General features: G+C 53.9%; 3 protein-coding genes across 11 annotated transcripts in view; 2 read left to right on the forward strand and 1 right to left on the reverse strand.

The window, feature by feature from the left end:
• The window catches only part of LOC121023821 (DNA-directed RNA polymerase II subunit RPB7), a 19,553-nt gene extending 4,075 nt beyond the window's left edge, over positions 1 to 15,478 (forward strand). The window contains exons 1-12 of one of the 8 annotated variants that reach the window (XM_040465971.1): positions 3,768 to 3,868; positions 4,608 to 4,667; positions 6,631 to 6,790; positions 7,237 to 7,323; positions 8,686 to 8,836; positions 8,943 to 8,993; positions 9,752 to 9,846; positions 11,912 to 12,037; positions 12,120 to 12,340; positions 12,671 to 12,803; positions 14,381 to 14,509; positions 14,641 to 15,478. In XM_040465971.1, the coding sequence (XP_040321905.1) occupies positions 4,660 to 4,667; positions 6,631 to 6,790; positions 7,237 to 7,323; positions 8,686 to 8,836; positions 8,943 to 8,993; positions 9,752 to 9,846; positions 11,912 to 12,037; positions 12,120 to 12,340; positions 12,671 to 12,803; positions 14,381 to 14,509; positions 14,641 to 15,411 (1,932 nt within the window). In that variant the 5' untranslated portion in view covers positions 3,768 to 3,868; positions 4,608 to 4,659 and the 3' untranslated portion in view covers positions 15,412 to 15,478. Of the gene's footprint in view, positions 1 to 3,396; positions 3,402 to 3,767; positions 3,869 to 3,894; positions 4,084 to 4,607; positions 4,668 to 6,472; positions 6,791 to 7,236; positions 7,324 to 8,685; positions 8,837 to 8,942; positions 8,994 to 9,751; positions 9,847 to 11,911; positions 12,038 to 12,119; positions 12,341 to 12,670; positions 12,804 to 14,380; positions 14,510 to 14,640 lie in introns of those variants that run through there. The other 7 variants (XM_040465969.1, XM_040465970.1, XM_040465972.1 and 4 more) reach the window with 7 other exon arrangements.
• Positions 15,479 to 15,519: 41 nt separating this feature from the next.
• Positions 15,520 to 17,752, forward strand: TMEM179B (transmembrane protein 179B). 2 transcript variants are annotated; one of them, XM_040465981.1, is made up of 5 exons: positions 15,520 to 15,661; positions 16,561 to 16,748; positions 16,831 to 16,965; positions 17,111 to 17,216; positions 17,397 to 17,513. In XM_040465981.1, the coding sequence occupies exons 1-4, from the start codon at positions 15,566 to 15,568 to the stop codon at positions 17,214 to 17,216; spliced, it is 525 nt and encodes a 174-aa protein (XP_040321915.1). In that variant the 5' UTR covers positions 15,520 to 15,565; the 3' UTR covers positions 17,397 to 17,513. The 2 variants fall into 2 exon arrangements, with proteins under 2 accessions (XP_040321915.1, XP_040321914.1); XM_040465980.1 differs by having other exon boundaries at positions 15,523 to 15,661; positions 17,111 to 17,189; positions 17,397 to 17,752.
• A 124-nt stretch (positions 17,753 to 17,876) lies between these two features.
• Positions 17,877 to 19,022, reverse strand: TMEM223 (transmembrane protein 223). Its single transcript, XM_040465982.1, has 2 exons — positions 18,681 to 19,022; positions 17,877 to 18,279 (listed from the first exon to the last, which is right to left on the reverse strand). The coding sequence occupies exons 1-2, from the start codon at positions 18,994 to 18,996 to the stop codon at positions 17,987 to 17,989; spliced, it is 609 nt and encodes a 202-aa protein (XP_040321916.1). The 5' UTR covers positions 18,997 to 19,022; the 3' UTR covers positions 17,877 to 17,986.
• Positions 19,023 to 19,168: the final 146 nt, after the last annotated feature.

Below are 19,168 nucleotides of genomic sequence, written 5' to 3' on the forward strand. Positions count from 1 at the left end.
GGCAGGTCCCAATCCTTCCTAGGATGAGTCACAAACAACAGAAGCCTTTACTTGCTAATCAGTCACTAAACTGAACCAAAGATGTGGAAGGCTTCAAAATGTCAGGGTAACATAGCAGAACTCCATGAAATAACTATAAGATTAAACAAACATGCTACCCTCCCTCACGGTATGCTCACACTCTGCGTTTGTAATATTTGTGTGCCTTGGAATGCCCTTTCCTAGCCCGTTGGGTTGCTGCCTGATAATCTAGCAAATCTCCGTCAATTCTTTCTTTCTTGCTTTTTTTTTTTTTTTTTTTTTGAGTAAGCCTCACGCCCAGCAAAGAGCCCAACTCGAGGCTTGAACTCATGACCCTGAGATCAAGAGTCAGATGCTTAACTGACTGAGCCACTCAGGTGCCCCTATAATTATTATATAATGCATACAAAGCAGTGATTATCAACTAGGGTGATTTTTGCCGCCAGGGGCATGTGGCAATGACATTTTTGGTTGTGACAGCTGGGTCCTGGATGGTAACGCCTTCTAGTGGGTAGAGGCCAGGGATGCCACTAAACATCCTACAATCTGTAGGATATCTCCCCCCCCCCCCCGCCCCCGCCAGCAAATGATTATCTGGTCCCAAATGTCAATCATGTCAAGGTCTAGAAACTCCGATATGAAGCAGAATAGTGGCTGAAACATGGTAAAAAAAAAAATGGCCTTTGAATGTGGTTTCCTTCTTGCCATTAGCACTCCTGGACAGATAGAAGCTCTAACATTTGCACCTCTACAGTGGACCACAAAACATGCTGTTTTGTTACTGTCTCCTGTCTCCTTTCTATTTCTTTTTTTTTTTTTTTTTTTTTACATAATCTTTACACCCAACTTGGGGCTTGAACTCCGACCCTGAGATCAAGAGTCGCACACTTGACCCACTGACCCAGCCAGGCACCCCTCATTTTTTTGTTTTTTATCAGGTAAAGATTCAGTTGAGATCATTGTAGATTTGCGCGCATCCCTCTCATTCTTGTATCTCCAGCTCTTGGCACTGGGCCAGGTTTTCCAAGCTTGTTGAATCTGGGAAAGTGTGCTGGATTAGCATTGAATTTTCCCATGGAAACCACGTTAAAGTCATGTTACCATTTCAGTATACGGTGAGTTGATTACTCAGGCTGTAGGGATTTCCCCTAGGCTGTAAACAGCATGTGTCTCACGGAGTAAAATTCTTCCCAAGTTCTCAAATGGAACCACTCACCCGTTAATTGTGTTGGGGATAATCTGGAAGTAACACCAGGCCTACAAGGAAGTGACTGATGGACAGAAGTGGCTTGTGGAACGTGAACATGTGGGTGCTGGTGAGGACGTGGGTGTGGCACCTGCCAAGAAGGTGTGTGCTGTGTGGAGAGGGGATTAAGTGCGGACGGTCTGGAGATGGTCTCCAGGCCTCTTCTTTATAAGGTTTGTAACTGAAAGTTACGGCCCCTTAAAAAGGTCACAGGTAACAGGAGTATCTGCCTGGTAATGCTAATTTTTTTTAAAGATATTTTATTTTCGGGGCGTCTTGGCTCAGTTGGTTTAGCATCTGACTTTGGCTCAGATCATGATCTTGCGGTTCGTGAGTTCGAGTCCCACATCGGGCTCACTGCTGTCAGCTCGGAGCCAGCTTTCGATCCTCTGTCCCCTCTCTCTGCCCTTCTCCCACTTGTGCTCTCTCAAAAATAAAGAAAGCATTTTTAAAAATACACATTTTATTTTTGATAGCAAGAGAGCGCTTGAGCAGGGTAGGGGCAGAGAGAGGGAGACAGGATCTGAAGCAGGCTCTGAACTGACTGCAGACAGCCCAATGCGGGACTTGAACTCATACTGTGAGATCATGACCTAAGCTGAAGTTGGCTACCTAACTGACTGGCCACTCAGGTGCCTAATGCTAAATCTTTTACACACATTGCCCACAACAGTTCCACGAACTGTTCTGTTGGTCCACCAACAGATTCTGTTGGTCCACTTGATAGCTGATAAAACAGATTAGAGAGACGAAGGGTAATGCCAAGGGTACACAGCTAGTGAGTGGTGGAGCTTTGTTTTGTTTTTAAACTTGTCAGTCTGCCTTCAAAGCCATCCTAGCTCTTTTTGCCAGGCTCTAGGTGGCTGGGGAGTGAGTGGGACCCACCTTTCTCCTATCTGTGGTCATGTGGGTCTCACTACTGCTCTCGTTGGCCCCTGCCTCCACTCGAGGCTGGGGGCAAATGGGCCCCAAAGTGCTTGAATACGGCTTTACTATATCCCTCAGGCCCCTGGGCCTTCTGTCATTGTGTCATGCCTTTGAGCTTGCCAATGGCTGTCCAGACTAACACCTCAGCAAGGAGAGCTGCCAGCAGCCCAGATCCTGCTGAACTGACCTCAGACTCAGGATGGTGGAGGAGGCCCTGCCGCTTCCCTTTATGCAGAGGTGGGCAGACACTCCAGTGTTCAAGCACAGTACTGACACTACAGCAGATGTCATACTGACTATAACTGGAAGAGACTCAGCAGGGTCATAGTCTCCTTAGGTGGTGTTGCCATGGCAACCTCCACCACATCCATCTGGCCTTCCCAGCTCTAGCCTGGCAGGATCTTTTTTAGAGGCAGCAGCATCTTACCCTGAGAGGGAGGAAGGGCGAGGATGTGTACATTCACGCTCCTCCGCAGAAAACTCCTTTCTATAATGAATAGCCCACTGCAAACGACCTCATTTTGAATGAACATAAAGGAATTAATTCACTGTCTGCCTCCTGATGTGTACAAGAAGGTTCAACCTCAACTCTGCCAAGTGCTTTCACAGACATCACCTCAATCTACAGTAACCCTGTGAAGTGAGTATCAGTACCCCATTTTGCACTTGGGCGAAAATATGGTTAGGTAATTTGCCCCAAAGCGATGGTAGAATTTGAACCTAGGTTGGTCTGACTCCAAATACTATCCGCAACCCACTAAACCCACTTGTTTCTGAATTGAGAGCTGTCCAAGTTTAGGAAAGCATGTGCGTGTAAAGTGGGCAAGGAAATCGAGGCAGGTTAGGGGTTATAGTTGGCTTACTGAGGAAGGGTGCCGTAATGAGCACAGCCCTGGAGTCTGTATTTTGCACATGAGCTTGTCCCAGTGAGAAGACTCTTCTGCCCAAAGAAAATACCTAGTGGGAGCCCCAACAGTCCTGCAGGTGATGTTGGAGAGGTAAATTGAGCCCCACCAAGTGGGCAAGAAAACTAATTTACACACCAAAGTTTAAAGCTTCGCTGCAGTCACATAAATGCAAAAGCTTGGAAACTCAAAGTGCACACAAGATCAAAAGAATAGAGACGCTTTCCTTGACAATACGCTTTTAAAACATACACAAGGGCACTTGGGTGGCTCACTCCGTTAAACGTCTGACTGCAGCTCGGGTCATGATCTGACGATTCATGAGTTCAAGTACCGCATGGGGCTCTGCTCCCGGCTTAGAGCCTGGGGCCTGCTTCAGATTCCGTGTCTCCCTCTCTCTGCCCCTACCCTGCTTGCAGTCTCTCTCTCTCTCTCTCAAAAATAAATAAACAAAACACAAAACATACACAAAACCATACATACCAACTCGCAAAACACCCAAGAGCTGTTGCTTTAAGAAGTCCGACTCTTCAGCCTCACGTGACCCCCTGCGCCCAGATTCTTTTACAGCCCCTTAACAGAGGCCAATCGCGAGGCGGGAAGCTTGAGGGTGGGCGGGAACTTCGCAGGACGCTCGCCGATTGGTTGTGCTCCTGGAGGGCGGGGCCTGGGCTCAGAGAGAGGGAATTAGGGTGAGCAGGGTGAGTGGGAGCTGCCTTCGCCGCCACCGCCGTCTGGGTAGCCGCCTTTGCCGCGCCAGAGCCTTCAGGTGAGCAGGCCCTCGCAGGCCCAAGGACTCTCCGTCCCGCTGTGGGCCCCGCATTGACTAGCCTTAGCGCCGGCTCCGCTGGGGGCCCGCCCCCTTCGCTGACCACGTGACCCAAGTTCGGTAACCCCTGACCTCCTCCACCCTACCCCAGCACTTCTGGATCTGGGATGAAGGGAGGCTGGGTGGGAGGATGCGCTCCCCCGACGCCCGTGGCGGTCAGTTCCCACGCCACTTTACCAGTGTGGCTAGTGGCTGGGGATGCAGAGGAGAGGAGGTTGAGGAGGGGGAGACCTTGGTCAGAGCCAGGACTTTGTGGGTCTTAATATAGGCACATAATAAGGAAAGCCCTTTGCCCGTGGGCAGGACTTCATGCTCCCATTTTACAGGCAGGGAAACAGAAACTTCAGAATTATCCATTGGCGGGCCTCCAACTCCAGTCTTCGGGCTGGAAATCCAGGCCTTGTCCCTCACACAGCCTACCGCTCTGATGACTAGGAACAGGAGTTGAGTCCCTGCTGCCTACTTAGTGCTCGCTGGATGTTCTTGGACAAGTCATTTAACATTTAACCTCTCTGAGCCTTGATTTCCTTGGCTGTGAAATAGACACGATACTTACATAACATCTATCTCATTGTTACTGAGAATAAGATGACGTATAAGCCATATAAAGCACCTAACTGTGTGCCTCAGGCATAGCATGTGCTTGGGAAAAATAGCTATTCTTTATTCGGTTTTGCAGCAAGTGTTTATTGAAGGAGTATTATGTGCTGACCCTGTGCCGGACTCTGGGGATGCAAAGGTGAGCAAACTGGCATGATCCTAGCTGGGCGTGGAGCTTACAATATAGTGGGGAGGTGTTATCCACACAGTTACACAATTGTATAGTTACCAACTGTGATAATCGCTTTGAAGGCCAAGTACCGGGACATTGTGGAGGTCTGAGAAGACTTCCCTGAGCAAGTGACATTTGAACTGAGATCTGAAGGAGCCACTAGGAGCTCACTAGACAAAGAGATTGGAGGTGGAGGAGGAGGAGAGTGTTTCACCTAGGGGAAAGAGTGTACGAATGTCCTGGGATCAGGTGTTTTGGGGGAAATGGAAAGCGGCCATGGCGGGAATGCAGAACACAAGAGGGAAAGAAGTGTTGCAGAAGTAGATGGATACGCAGGGCTTTGGAACCATGGTACAGGTTTGTTCTTTATTCCAAAGGCAATGTGGAGCCACTGGGAGAAATGCAGGGGGCCGGGTTAGGGACCTGGAGGTTTTTGGATTTAGGGACCTGGAGGTCACTGGTGACCCAGAAGCACCTGGAACTGGGCCTTGCTGCCTGTGGTGCTGATGCCTCACTTGGCCCTAGTGGGCCTGCCCTCTCACTGTGGTGTCCGTCACTGGAATCGTTCATCAGTTGCTGTTTTTGTTGGGTTCTTATTCTGCCATATCCTGTGAACGGAAGAGCAGGTTCCTGCTGTTAGACCTCTAAGCCAGACTGGGGAAGATCAGACACATGGGCAAAAGCCCAGCTACTAAAAGCCTGACAATCCCTAATGGCATATGGCGAGGAAGACCTTAAAAGACAGACTGGATTTGCCTTAGCAAAGAGGAGGGGTGGGGGCTTGGAGTAGAGAGGGAGACGACCAGCCTGAGCACTGGTGGTGGAGCACAAGGCAGGCTGGAAGACTCTAGGCTGGTCTTACTGGGAGGAGGGATCAGCTTGAATAGCTGGGGGGATTTGGGACCAAATACAGAATGTCAAGCTGGGAGCCGCCTGGGTGGCTCAGTCAGGTGAGCGTCACGGACTTCAGCTCAGGTCACGATCTCACGGTCGGTGAGTTTGAGCCCCGTATGGGGCCCCTTGCTGGCAGTGTGGAGCCTGCTTGGGATTCTCTCTCTTTCCCTCTGCATTTCTCTCTCTCTCTCTCTCTCTCAAAATAAATAAAGAAAGAAAAATGTCAAGCTGGGGAGTTTAGACTTTCTTTTAGAACCAGTGTGGAAGTACTAAAGATTTCTGAGCAAGGGAGTGTCAGGATACAAGTAGTGTTTTCATCAAGACTTAGTAGATAGTGGTGGTAGCAAGAATCAGAAGGAAGAAAACATGACTTTTTTTTTTTTCTTTTTTGACGTTTCTTTATTTTTGAGGGGGGCGGGCAGAGAGACGGGGACAGAGGATCCGAAGCAGGCTCTACGCTGACAGCAGACAGCCCGAGATGCGGGGCTCAAACTCACAAACTGTGAGATCACGACCGGACCAGAAGTCAGACACTTAAACGATTGAGCCATCCAGGCGCCCCTGAAGTTTTTATTTGTAACTAAGCATGGTAACATCTTCCATCATCCCTTTGGGTGGTGTTCTGGTCCTTGGCTTTTTTCATACACCGTCTCGTTTTGGCCTCATGGCAACCCTGTGAGGTAGGGAGGGCGGTGGTGATTGCCTGTATCTTACAAGTCCGGACACCAGCGCACAAGCTGATGACCAGGGCTCTCAGTCACATTCACTCAGGAGGTGGTAGATCATGGCCGGGACCCAGTTCTGTGAACCCCCTGAGGCCAGGCACTTTCTCAGGCATCCCTGTTGTCTGACCCAGCTCGTCTGTTTCTTGTTCTTAGCTTCAGTTTCCTCGCCTGGACGCTCCGAGCCTCTGCGGCTCCTTGTTCAGGGATTCTGGAACAAGAGTAGCGAGACTGGTTCAGAAGGCCTTGAAGTCGGGCTCCTGGGCCCTGAGGGAGACTGGGTGGCTTCTCAAACCTTCTCTCCTGGCTCCCAGCTCCGTCGGGGCCATGTCCGAGCGAGAAGAGCGGCGGTTTGTGGAGATCCCTCGGGAGTCGGTCCGGCTGATGGCGGAGAGCACGGGCCTGGAGCTGAGCGATGAGGTGGCGGCTCTTCTCGCGGAGGATGTGTGTTACCGTCTCAGAGAGGCCACCCAGGTACGCCCCCCTCGCTCCCTGCACCCCTCCCAGCTCCCCTTACCCTCTCCTTGATGGCTGCCTCCCACAGGGATTTATTACACAGCTGTATTTGCGGCACCTGCTCTGAGCTCTGAGGGACAGAGGCGGTCCTTGCCCTCTCCGGAGCTCCCCTTCCAGCCAGTGGGCTTCTGGCAAACAAAGTGCTGGCTGGGCATCGTCCCCCCATTGCCCCTCTTCTCAACAGCCCCGCCAGGCAGGCCAGGCAAGTTCACACTCACATCCTGCGTGTGAGAAACTGGGTCACAGAGAGGGAACGTCACGTGGGGGATGCTGTCCGCACCAGAGCAGAGCCAGATTCTGGGCTTCCTGGTGTCCTCTTTGCCTCCTCCCCAGGCTGTCTCTCTTCCCCTGGGGACTCCATACCCCCTTCTCCCTGTCCCCTGACTTTGTTCCTCCCCTCCCAGAATAGCTCTCAATTCATGAAACATACCAAACGGCGGAAGCTGACTGTCGAGGACTTCAACAGGGCCCTCCGCTGGAGCAGCGTGGAGGTGAGTTGAGCGCGGGCTGCCCAGGGCTCAGGTGGCACGACCCACCCCGTGCCCAGCACAGACCTAAAGACCAAATGTGCACACAGGGGCAGCTCACAGAAACCACAGGGTAGGTTCCCCGGGGGCCAGGAGGCTAGGGAAGCCTTGGAAGAACTGGGACTTGAGCCGGGCTTTAAAGGGAGGCTTGGGTTAGGCTAAGCCAAGAGGAGAAGAGGAGACATTCTGGGTAAGGGAGGAGCCTGGGCATAAATGTGGGTATTAGACTGTCCTGCAGAGTTGTTGTGGGGCAGGGACTTGAGGGAAGAAGATCATGTTTAGAAGAGAATAGTGTTGGGGTGCCTGGCTGGCTCAGGAGAGCATGTGACTTTTCTTTTTTGGTGGGGGGAGAGCGCAGGCTGGGGAGGGGTAGTGAGAGGGGGACAGAGGATCCAAAGCGGGCTCTGTGCTGACAGCAGCGAGCCCGATGTGGGGCTCAAACTCACCAGCCGTGAGATCATGACCTGAAACGAAGTAGGATACTTAACTGACTGAGCCGCTCAGGTGCCCCAGCATGCGACTCTTAATCTTAGGGTTGTGAGTTCGTTTGAGCCTCATGTTGGGCCTGGAGCTTACTGTAAAAAAAGAGGGGGAGGGCGCCTGGGTGGCTTAGTTGGTTGAGCGTCTGGCTCTTAATTTCGGCTCAGGTCATGATCTCAGGGTCCTGGGAGCAAGTTATTCTGAGTGAGGAGCCTGCTTGGGATATTCTCTCTCTCTCCCTTTCCCTCTTTCTCTCTCCCTACCCTGCCGCCCCTCTCTTCTGCCCACATGCTCACACACGCACTCTCTCTAAGATAAAAAAAAAGTTTATTCAATTTTTAAAAAATGCTTTTTGTTTATTTTTTAGAGAGTGCAAACAGGGGAGGGGCGGGAAGTTGGGGGGCAGAGAATCTGAAGCAGGCTCTGAGCTTTCAGCACAGAGCCCGATGTAGGGCTTGAACTCACTAACCCCAAGATTGTGACTGAAGCCAAAGTTGGACGCTCAACCAACTGAGCCACCCAGGTGCCCCTACATTAAAAAAAAAAAAAAAAATTATTAAAAAAAATATAGTGTTTTCAAAGTTGGGTGAATGTTTGGAGGGCTGGCGGCAGGGGGTTGGGTCTCAGAGCCCGTATGGTTCTGGAAGGACAGACCAGGCTCTACTCCCTGACCCAGTGAGTACCGGATGCTCCAGCCAAATTCCCGGCAATAGGCCTGAAGCCTCAGGCATCTCCCCTTTTCTCAGACTCTTGGGTTTCCCTCAAACGTAGGCTCCCTGCCCTGGTCAGTAGATCGCCTCTTCCCTCCCTGGATTCAGCCTGCCCTCCGATCCTCTCTTTGCTCAGGCTGTGTGTGGCTATGGATCCCAGGAGGCACTGCCCCTGCGCCCTGCCAGGGAGGGCGAGCTCTACTTCCCTGAGGACCGAGAGGTGAACCTGGTAGAGCTGGCCCTGGCCACCAACATCCCTAAAGGCTGTGCCGAGACAGCTGTGAGAGGTGACTGCCGAGGTCCTACATGGGGTGGGGACAGGAACTGGGCTGTCAGAGGAGGGGTGGGTGGGGCAGAACCCCCTTAGCTGACCGATCTGTGCTCTGGTTCTAGTTCATGTGTCCTACCTAGATGGCAAAGGGAACCTGGCGCCTCAAGGATCAGGTAAGGGGTAGTACGGGGAACAGGCTTTCTGGACTTTCCTTCCTTAGGAGCTAAGGTGGGGGGGGGGTGTTCCTGTACCTCTCTGCTTCTTTTTTTTGTTTGTTTTTAAGTTTATTTTGAGAGAGAGCGCAAGCGTGAACAGGGGAGGAGCAGAGAGAGGCGGGGGAGAGAACCTAAAGCAGGCTCCTCGTAGCCAGCGCAGAGCCCAATGCAGGGCTCGAACTCATGAACCGTGAGATCATGACCCGAGCCAAAATTGAGTTGGATGCTTGGAAAAAAAACAACAACAAAAAAACCCGAGTTGGACGCCTAACTGAGCCACCCAGGCACCCCTGTACCTCTGATTCTTCATCTCACAAGTATTTACTGATGCCCCGTTCTGAGTGGGCACTAGTCGCTGCCCAGAGGGTTCAGATTTGGAGCTATGAGCCCAGACCTGGGACCAGTCATGATGCCGGGTGTTGGATGCTAGCACAGAAGTCTGGGCAACTGGGTTCCCTGAGGGCAAGTGTCCAGGAGGGACTGAGGACTGAGCAGGAACCTGCGTGGCAGAGGACAGGTGGGAGGCACAGTACAGAGCACAGAGGTGTGGAGAGCCTGCAAGCTCAGGGCTGAGCAGGGCTGCTCCGAGGATTTGGTGGCTGTGTGCTCTGGGAGTCCCGTGTGAACAGGCTTCTGGTGGGGAGGGGAGGGAGGGGAGGCGGCAGGTGAGGTTGGGCTGGGCTGACCCTGACCACCTCCCGCCCATCCTCCCACAGTGCCCAGTGCCGTGTCTTCGCTGACCGATGACCTTCTCAAGTACTACCAGCAAGTGACTCGAGCCGTGCTGGGGGACGATCCGCAGCTGATGAAGGTGAGCGAGTGGACCCGAATTGGGACACAAAGTCCAGTTTTCAAATCCCCATGGAATTCATTCTTTTTTTTTTTTTTTTTTTTTTAAGTTTATTTATTTACTTAGAGCCAGTGTGAGTTGGCGGGGGCGGTGTAGAGAAAGAGGCATACAGAAGGAATCCCAAGCAGGCTCCACATGCTCAACGCAGAGCCCGACACGGGGCTCCATCCCAGAAAGCAGGAGATCATGACTGAACCCGGAGCAAGAGTCAGACGCCTAACTGACTGAGCCACCCAGGCGCCCCCCACAGAGCTCTTTCAGGCCCCTACTTCCTGTCCACTGCACACACCTGATGTGGGTGGGAGCGGGGGTGCAGGGCTCTGAGGCCGCCCTCCTCCAGGACCGCCTTGCTCTGCCCACTCCAGCGGGAACTCCTGCTCTCCAGGGAACGGGCAGCTCAGCAGAGCCATTTGGGGGGGGACTCGGGTGGTCAGTACCCGCACACCTTGATTCCAGAGCCTGCTCTCTGGGGTGCCTGTTGACTTGGGGCCGAGTGAGGCAGCCACGTTGCGGCTCGCATTTGTGAGGACTTGAGAGGGAGAGAAGGGAAGCGGAAGGAGCCGGGGTCAGGGTGCCCGGCCAGACCTGCTCGGAGAGACCCTGCCGCTTTAGCCTCTGGGACTCCGCAGGCTGCCTGTGGTCAGTCCTCCTGTGTCCAGAGTCGGGCGAGCGTTAGTTTGCTGGTCTGCTCCACCACGTGGCCTCTCGGGGTTTCTATCCTTCTTCCCATGTCTGGCTGTTGCTCCCATTCCTTAGGAGCTTGGCTCAGGTTCCCCAGGCACCGTGCCGATGGGATGGATGGGGGGCCTGGGGGCTGAGCTCCTTTCTCACTAGTCTGCTGTCTGCTCTCGTAGTGCCTGAGCATAGGAGCTTTATCCAGAGGGGTCTGGAGGTCACAGGTAGTGGAGATTCAGGGTTAAGAGGACTTTTCTCATTTACTTAACTCTTTTTTCTGCTTATAAAAGTTATATCAGCATGTTTATTATAGAAGTATTGTAATATAGAGGGGCACCTGGGTAGCTCAGTCAGTTAAGCATCTGACTTCAGCTCAGGTCATGATCTTGTGGTTTGTGAGTTCGAGCCCCGTGTCAGGTTCTGTGCAGACAGCTGGGAGCCCCGAGCCTGCTTCGGATTCTGTGTTTCCCCCTCTCTCTCTGCCCCTCCCCCGTTCATTGTCTGTCTCTTGTCTGTCCGAAAAATAAATACACGTCAAAAAAAATTTTTTTAGGGGCGCCTGGGTGGCTCAGTCGGTTAAACGGCCGACTTCGGCTCAGGTCATGATCTCATGGTTCGTGAGTTCAAGCCCCACGTCAGGCTCTGTGCTGACAGCTCGGAGCCTGGAGCCTGCTTCGGATTCTGTGTCTGCCTCTTTGCTCCTCCCCCATTCTCACTGTCTCCATCAAATAAAAAAACATTAAAAAAAATTTTAAAAAGATTTAAAAAAGAAAGTGAAAGTTTCCTATGGAAACATGTTTTCTCCCCAAGTTTTAACTGTAATTTCTCTAGTATAAACCAAGGTGGTATTATAGTAAACATCTGGTTTTAGAACAAGTGCTTTTCTCAGTTAAAACCACGTTGGCCATTTAGGTTGTGGGCAGTTTTTATTATTACAGACTGTGCTGTGAGTGGGTATGTGTGTAAGTGGGTAACTTTTATGGTGGGTTAAATTTATAGCAGTACACTTGAATAATCAAAGAATATGAACATTTACATTTTTTAAAAATTTATTTATTTTGAGAGAGAACATTTAAATTGTAATACACAAGAAGTAAACTGTCCTCTCAAAAATGTCAGTTTAGGGGCACCTGGGTGGCTCAGTCAGTTGAGCGTCACACTTCGGCTCAGGTCGTGATCTTGCAGTTCTGTGGGTTCGAGCCCTGCATCGGGCCCTGTGCTAACAGCTCAGAGCCTGGAGCCTGCTTTGGATTCTGTCTCTCCCTCTTTCTGTGTTTCTCCCCTGCTCGTGCTCTATGTCTCTTTCTCTCTCTCAAAAATAAATAAAGATTAAAAAAAAAAAAAATGTCAGTTTCTACTTGGGGCTGGAGGACCCAGTGCAGTCTGGCCTCTTCCTTTCCAGATCGCTCTCCAGGACCTGCAGACGAACTCCAAGATCGCAGCACTCCTCCCCTACTTTGTTTACGTGGTCAGTGGGGTGAGTGACGTGGCTGGGGCAGGGTGGGGATGGTTTGTGGGGAGATAACCCGGCACCCTAAGCGACCCTCTTCTACAAACAGGTGAAATCTGTAAGCCACGATCTGGAGCAGCTGCACCGGCTCCTGCAGGTGGCTCGGAGCCTGGTTCGGAACCCACACCTCTGCCTGGGGCCCTATGTCCGCTCCCTGGTAGGGAGTGTCCTCTACTGCGTGCTGGAGCCACTGGCTGCCTCCATCAACCCTCTGAACGACCATTGGACTCTTCGGGATGGGGCTGCCCTCCTGCTCAGCCACATCTTCTGGTAGCCGCTGGGCCTAGCTGAACGAAGGGTGGGGCTGTCACAGTGCCGAGGGGTTGCGTTCGGGAGCGGCTGAGACGTCTGGCTTCGAGGCCATGCGTTGAGCGGGCAGGGAGCCTCTTCCATTAGAGCTTCCCAGTCGGTGTGCGTCGGCACGCTGGGATTCTAGAGATAGACACCCGATATCCCCAGGGTTGGGCCCTCCGGCCCTTCGGGTAGCCTTCGCTCCCCCTTAGCCTTCCTCGTCCACTTACCCCAGTGCGCCCCGGCCGGAGTCCAGTTTAGGCTGCCCTGTGCCTCATTCTCCTCTCTGACTGAATGCCGCTCCCGTAGGACACACGGGGACCTTGTGAGTGGCCTTTATCAGCAGATCCTGCTCTCCCTGCAGAAGGTGTTGGCAGACCCTGTGCGGCCTCTCTGCTCTCACTACGGGGCTGTGGTGGGGCTGCATGCCCTCGGCTGGAAGGTGAGGACCCCGGCCTTTCCCACACACAGAGCCGGAAGAGCTCCCATTTGTAATCAGAAAAAGAGTATTTGTGTGTCTTTTATCATGAAAATGGTATATGCTTGGGCCGCCTGCATGGCTCAGTTGCTTAGGCATCTGACTCCTGATTTTGCCTCAGGTCATGGTCTCAACGGTTCGTGGGCTTGAGCCCCACATCGGGCTCTGTGCTGACAGCATGGAGCCTGTTGGGGATTCTTTCTGTCTCCCTCTCTCTCTGCCCCTCCCCTGCTTGCTCTCTCTCTCTCTCTCTCTCTCTCAAAATAAAAATAAATTAAAAAACTAAAAAAAAAAGGTATATGCTTGCTGTTGCCGTGTACCGAGCTCTTGCCTTAGGCCCCACTATTTGATCGCTTGCCTTTCTGTGTATAAATGTCTTATCCTTTCAAAAGTTCTACATGGCAGGTATTAGTATATCCCCACTTCATAAATTCCTGGCCATTCTCTGTTAATCATCTTAAGGAACCACCCCTCAATTCCTCTTGCATTGAGGGTTTGTTTTTGTTTTTTTAATGTTTGTTTATTTTGAGAGAGACAGAAGGAGCCTGAGTGGGGGAGGGGAAGAGAGAGAGGGAGAGAGAGAATCCCAAGCAGGCTCAGCACGGAGCCTGATGCGGGTCTCCACCTCACAGACTGGGAGATCATGACCTGAGCCAAAATCAAGAGTTGGGTGCATAACAGACTGAGCTACACAGGCATTCCCTTGTTTGTTTTGATAAGATCTCAGACTGTCTTTGCAAATGTTGGCACTGTGTCTTTTTTTGTGGTTATTTTATTTAACTACTACAGTTATAGAATTATTTAAGCTCTTATACTTGAGTCGGCCGTAAGTTGTGTTTTTCTCGGAATTTGTTGATTTTTTTAACGTTTTCAAATCCTCAGGCTGTGGATGCCTAACCAAAGAACTCTTAACGCATCAAAGCCTGTAACAGATGTCACATCCTCTGTGAAGTCTTTTTTTTTTTTTAAATAGAATGTGCAAGGGTGAGAGGAGTGGGTGGAGGGAGAGGGAGGGAATGTTAAGCAGGCTTGTGACCTGAGCCAAAATCAAGAGTCCGTCGCTTAACTGAGCCACCGAGGCCGTCCATCCTCTGTGAGGTCTTAATTGCTTTCCTCAAAATTGATCACAGGATTAAAATCATATGATCAGAGTCCAGGCCTCTGATCGGTTGTTTGTTTTTGTGCAGGTGGTCTGAACGGAGTCCCAGTGTACATTTAAGCAATAGTACTTGCCTATTGACTGTATACGGTTAACAGTTGGCAAATTAAATTTGTCTGTTAGCAATGGGCATCACCTATATCCTCTAGCCCTTGTCATACATGTCAGTGATAACAGGGTCACTTTACGTGGTTTTTGTACCTGACCTTCATTCTCAGGGCTTAGCCAAGGCTTGGGCATACAGTGGGTTCCAAACAAATGTTGGCTGAATATGCCAAGCTGAGAATTTCCTGTCAGAGGTAAAAGTACGTCTTCCGTGGGCAAGGGTACTTGAGAGGCAATAAGCAACAAGGTGCTCACTGCATTCCCTTTTCCCTTCCAGGCAGTGGAACGAGTACTGTACCCACACCTGTCCACTTACTGGACAAATCTGCAGGCTGTGCTAGATGATTACTCCGTATCTAATGCCCAAGTTAAAGCAGATGGACACAAGGTCTACGGAGCCATTCTGGTGAGTGCCTGCCCCTTCCAGTCTCCCTTCCCTGGCGTGAGCTCAGCAGCTCACCTGCCTTAACTTTGGAAAACTCGATGGGCCCAGGTTCCTCCTAGTTCTTGCCTATCCTAGTCCCTCTGCTCTTACAGGTGGCCGTGGAGAGACTGCTGAAGATGAAGGCCCAGGCGGCAGAGCCCAGCAAGGGGGGCCCAAGCGGCAGGGGGTGCCGGCGCTCGGACGACCTGCCCTGGGACAGCCTTCTCCTGCAGGAGTCTCCCTCCGGGGGCAGCGCGGAGCCAGGCTTTGGGTCTGTCGTCCCGCCGCCGCCAGGAGGCGCGGGGCCGGAGGATCCTTCCCCATCGGTGACCCTGGCGGACATCTACCGGGAGCTGTACGCCTTCTTCGGTGACAGCTTGGCCACCCGCTTCGGCACGGGCCAGCCCGCGCCCACCACTCCGCGGCCGCCCGGGGACAAGAAGGAGCCGGCGGCCGCTCCGGACTCGGTGCGGAAGATGCCGCAGCTGACGGCCAACGCCATGGTCAGCCCGCAGGGCGACGAGAGTCCCCGGAGCGGCGGCCCCGCGGCGGCCTCCGCGCCCGCCGCCTCTGAGAGCAGGCCGCTGCCGCGCGTGCATCGGGCGCGGGGGGCGCCCCGGCAGCAGGGTCCCGGCGCCGGCACCCGCGACGTCTTCCAGAAGAGCCGTTTCGCCCCGCGCGGCGCCCCCCACTTCCGCTTCATTATTGCCGGGCGGCAGGCCGGGAGGCGATGCCGCGGGCGCCTCTTCCAGACCGCCTTCCCCGCGCCGTACGGGCCCAGCCCGGCCTCCCGCTACGTGCAGAAGCTGCCCATGATCGGCCGCACCGGCCGCCCGGCCCGCCGCTGGGCACTGTCGGACTACTCGCTGTACCTGCCGCTCTGAAGCGGCGCTGACCCCCCCCCCCAGCCCCGCCCGCCGGCCTCTGTAAATAAAGCCCCTGTCGGAAGTGGCGTCTGCGCGCTCGTGGGTCGCGCCGGATGAGGCGGGGCTTGGGTGGTTGGCTCCCGCGGCGGCGCTTCCTAGTGGCGACGGCGCCATGGCGCTGCCCTGGTTGCAGCGCTTCGAGCTCTTGCTATTCACAGCTGCCTTCCTGTGCGGGGCCGTGGCGGCCGCGACGCTGACCCGGACCCAGGTGCGGGGCGGGGCCGGCCGTGGGGTCGCGTAGGCGGGGGCGGGCTGGCCGGGGCCGGCGTGGTGCCGTCGCGCTGCGCCTCGGAGCCGGGGCGTCGGGGGAGGCCCGGCGGGCGCCCGTCTGCTGCGGAGATGCACCGGCGCCTATCGCGCTTTCCGGCCCCGCCCGCCCACGTTGCTCTAAAAAGTCATTCATTCCCTCGCCTAGGGACGGGTTTTCCGGAGTGTCTTCCAGCACCACACGTAGCCCGGTCTGGTGGCTGCGGCTGCGTCACCTTACGCTGGTTCTGAAACAGAAATCGGCCCGGGCCCTGCCTACACGTTTAAATGAGGCACTTGTGCCGAGCTATGCCAGGAAATAAAGCATAGTGTAGCGGAGATGACCGAGCTTCCACACGATTGCAGCACGGTGTATGAATGACAAAATACGGAGGTAGAAAATGCCCAAAGCAGGAGGGTTTTTTTCCCCCCAGCCTGCAATCTTGTTAATAAACAGGCTCATTTAACCCTGTAAGGCACGATTATGCCTTTTTCGTGTTTTTTTTTTTTTTGTTTGTTTTGTTTTGAACAGATTAGGAAATATCGGAGATAGTTGAAGGTTACACAAGTTCTGGTTTTACTCTAGGCTTTCTGCAGAGGGGAGACCAGAACTTGTGGGGCATCTCTGAAGCTCACTGTGTTTTATAACCACCGCCTATTTCCTGATCCTTCTGTCCACTGCAGGTTTGACTTCCCCAGCAGGCCCTCTCCATCAGTCTACTGGCCCAGAAACAGGAACTGACAGTGCATAAATAACTTCCTAGGGTGGCCCTCTCCTAGGTTATCCCTCACACCTGCCCAGAGCCTGCACCGAGGCTCTAACCTGAAATCTAGGTAGGACTCAGCAGCTTCTCTTCACAGGGTTCCTTCAGTAGCCACTGTCCCTTGTACGGCGTGGCCGCCCTCAATGGCTCCTCCCTGGCTTTATCCCAACCCTCGGCCCCATCCCTCTGCTACTTTGTGGCCGGGGTCTCTGGCCTCCTGGCCCTCTACTGCCTCCTGCTCCTGCTCTTCTGGGTCTACGGCAGCTGCATCGAGGACTCCCACAGGTGACTGCCCTACCCTGAGAGTCAGGGGCTGAGCTTGGGGAAGGCCCATTCCAACCACAAGGCTTGTTCTCTCCCTCCTCAGAGGCCCTACAGGGCTCCGCATTGCACTGGCCATCTCTGCTATAGCCACCTTCCTGGTCTTAGTGTCTGCCTGTATCCTTCGATTTGGCACCCGTTCTCTCTGCAAATCCATCGTCTCCCTGAACATTACAATTAGGTAATGGGAGGGGGGGGGGGAACCCTGGCTGGGGCTGACTGCCTTCCCTTTTTGTCCCTCTCAGTTCTCCTCTCAGAGGGCATCCGGGCACAGGTATGTTTGGGGTATATCCTCCCTTTCTCACCACCATCTTTTGACCTCACAGCTGCTCTGAAGCCCAGAAAATTCCATGGACACCCCCTGGAACCACTCTGAAGTTTTACTCCAACCTATACGATGCTGAAGTGAGGTTCTGGGACATGAAAGACTAGGTGGAAACTCAGGGGTCCACAGACTCCTATAAGCATCTGTAGTTGTCAGGGTGCCCACCAGTGAGAGGCTGAGAGGGGCTGATGGGCTTGTTGACCTGACAGCGAGCAAATAGCTGTATGTGGGTGGAACTGGATTCAAGATGGCCACGTTCCTCACGCTCTTGTTCCTGTTTCCCACAGACCTCTTCTTGGGTGAATCTGGTATTGTGGTGTGTGGTCTTGATGCTTCAGGTGGTGCAGTGGAAGTCTGAAGCCACACCTTATCGGCCTCTGGAGCGGGGGGACCCCGAATGGAGCTCTGAGACAGATGTTCTTGTTGGGCCACGCCTTTCCCCTTCCTGAAGAGTAACCAGAAAATCCTTCCTGCAGCCAAAGACTCCATGCCCACGTGCCTGCAGTCCTCTTGCCCCCACGTGGCCCTGTTTATAATGGGAGCCTGTTTTTCCCTCCACGAGGGAAACGTGACAATGGGCTCCCTCCACCTCTCTTCCTACAGCTGTTTTTGTACCAAAATATTAGATTACTTTTTTCCTTCATCTTGGTACTGAGTTCTTGGTGTTGAAAGCACTGTAGGCAGGTGGATCGGAGGACAGGAGCAAAAGCCAAACAGACATGGAACCAAAATTCAGAGGTACTGTCGGCTGCCTTTGGGATGACTGCTCTTTTATTATTTGCTGTTAATGAACCCTGGACCCCCTTGGGTGACCCCCATCCCCGAGGTCCGGTTTTTATTACCCTCTGGGAGGGGTGAGCCATCCGCGGTGGTCTCTTCACAAGCTGCGGTAGGCACCCACAGTGTTGTCAAAGAGTTTTGTGTTGGGGAAGTGTCCAGCTTTGTCCAAGAGGAAGTAGAAGCGCCGGCCTTTGATCTTCAGAGGCAACATGGCAGGGACTTCACCACGGTGGGCCATGCAGGATACGTGGTTCAAAGGAACGGTGAAATGGGCACCCAAGCCAAAGGGAGCGTGAGTGGTGAGGGTCACCTGCTTTCCTCCAGCCAATAGCATCACTGAACGCACAGAACGGAGGGAGAAGAGGAGACCGGCACCAAGTACCAGGGTACCTGCAGGAAGAGCAAAGTTTGGGGTGGGGCATTTTCGCGGGAGAGCTAAGCAGGAACCTCTCCGGTCCCCCCAAATTAAAACAATTGCGACGATGGTAACATTTTTTGAGCTCCTCTTCTACCCCGGGGTCTTGTGTTCCGTCATTCCTTCCCAACAACATTAATGTCCACCCCCATTTTAAAGACAAGGAGACGGGTCCAGGGCCGTGTAACTGCTCAAGCTCGCAGAGTGAGAGGCTGACCTCACCCTAGGCCTGTCCGAGAGCTTGGCTCAAGGCCCTCCCACCTCCAGTACTGCCCGCCTCGGAGGGTCGGAAGTCCCTCACTGTCCTTGTCGGAGCAGGGAAGCTCGTGCCCAGCCACCCCACGTCCCCAAGGTGGGAAGCCAGCCCACGCCTTACCGATGGCGCCGCAGCCGAGCGCCAGGCCGTAGCGCCAGAGCATGGAGCGCAGGTCCGAGCGGCCGCGGTCCGGGAACTCCGCGTCTGGAGACAGCGCCCGGGCCGGGGGTCGGGCCAAAGCTGCCACCGCCAGGGAGGCCCAGAAGACGCCCTGGCCCGCGCAGAACAGCCCGAGGACCGCGAAGAAGCAGCCCCGTTCGTGCTCGAAGAGCAGCACGTCCCGCGGCGGGGCCGCGGCGTGCAAGGACCGGTGCACGGGCAGTGGCCGCAGCGTAAGGAGCAGCCGCACCGGCCACCGCCGCCCGGGCGCCGCCATAACTACGGCGGCGCTGCTTCTGGGGCGGGATTTCCGGCAGGCGGGCCCCGCCCCCAGCGCTCGGCTGCCCGCAGCCTGGGTCCCGCCCCGGGAGGGAGGGGAGGACGGGGGTGAGGGGGGGGGGGGCTGCCCGCCAGGCTTCGCCCCAGCACCACCTCCTGGCAGGGGCGGG

This window comes from Herpailurus yagouaroundi, unplaced genomic scaffold, assembly GCF_014898765.1.
Source record: "Herpailurus yagouaroundi ecotype Mexico unplaced genomic scaffold, PumYag 569, whole genome shotgun sequence".
In the NCBI taxonomy this organism is placed as follows: Eukaryota; Metazoa; Chordata; class Mammalia; order Carnivora; family Felidae; genus Herpailurus; species Herpailurus yagouaroundi.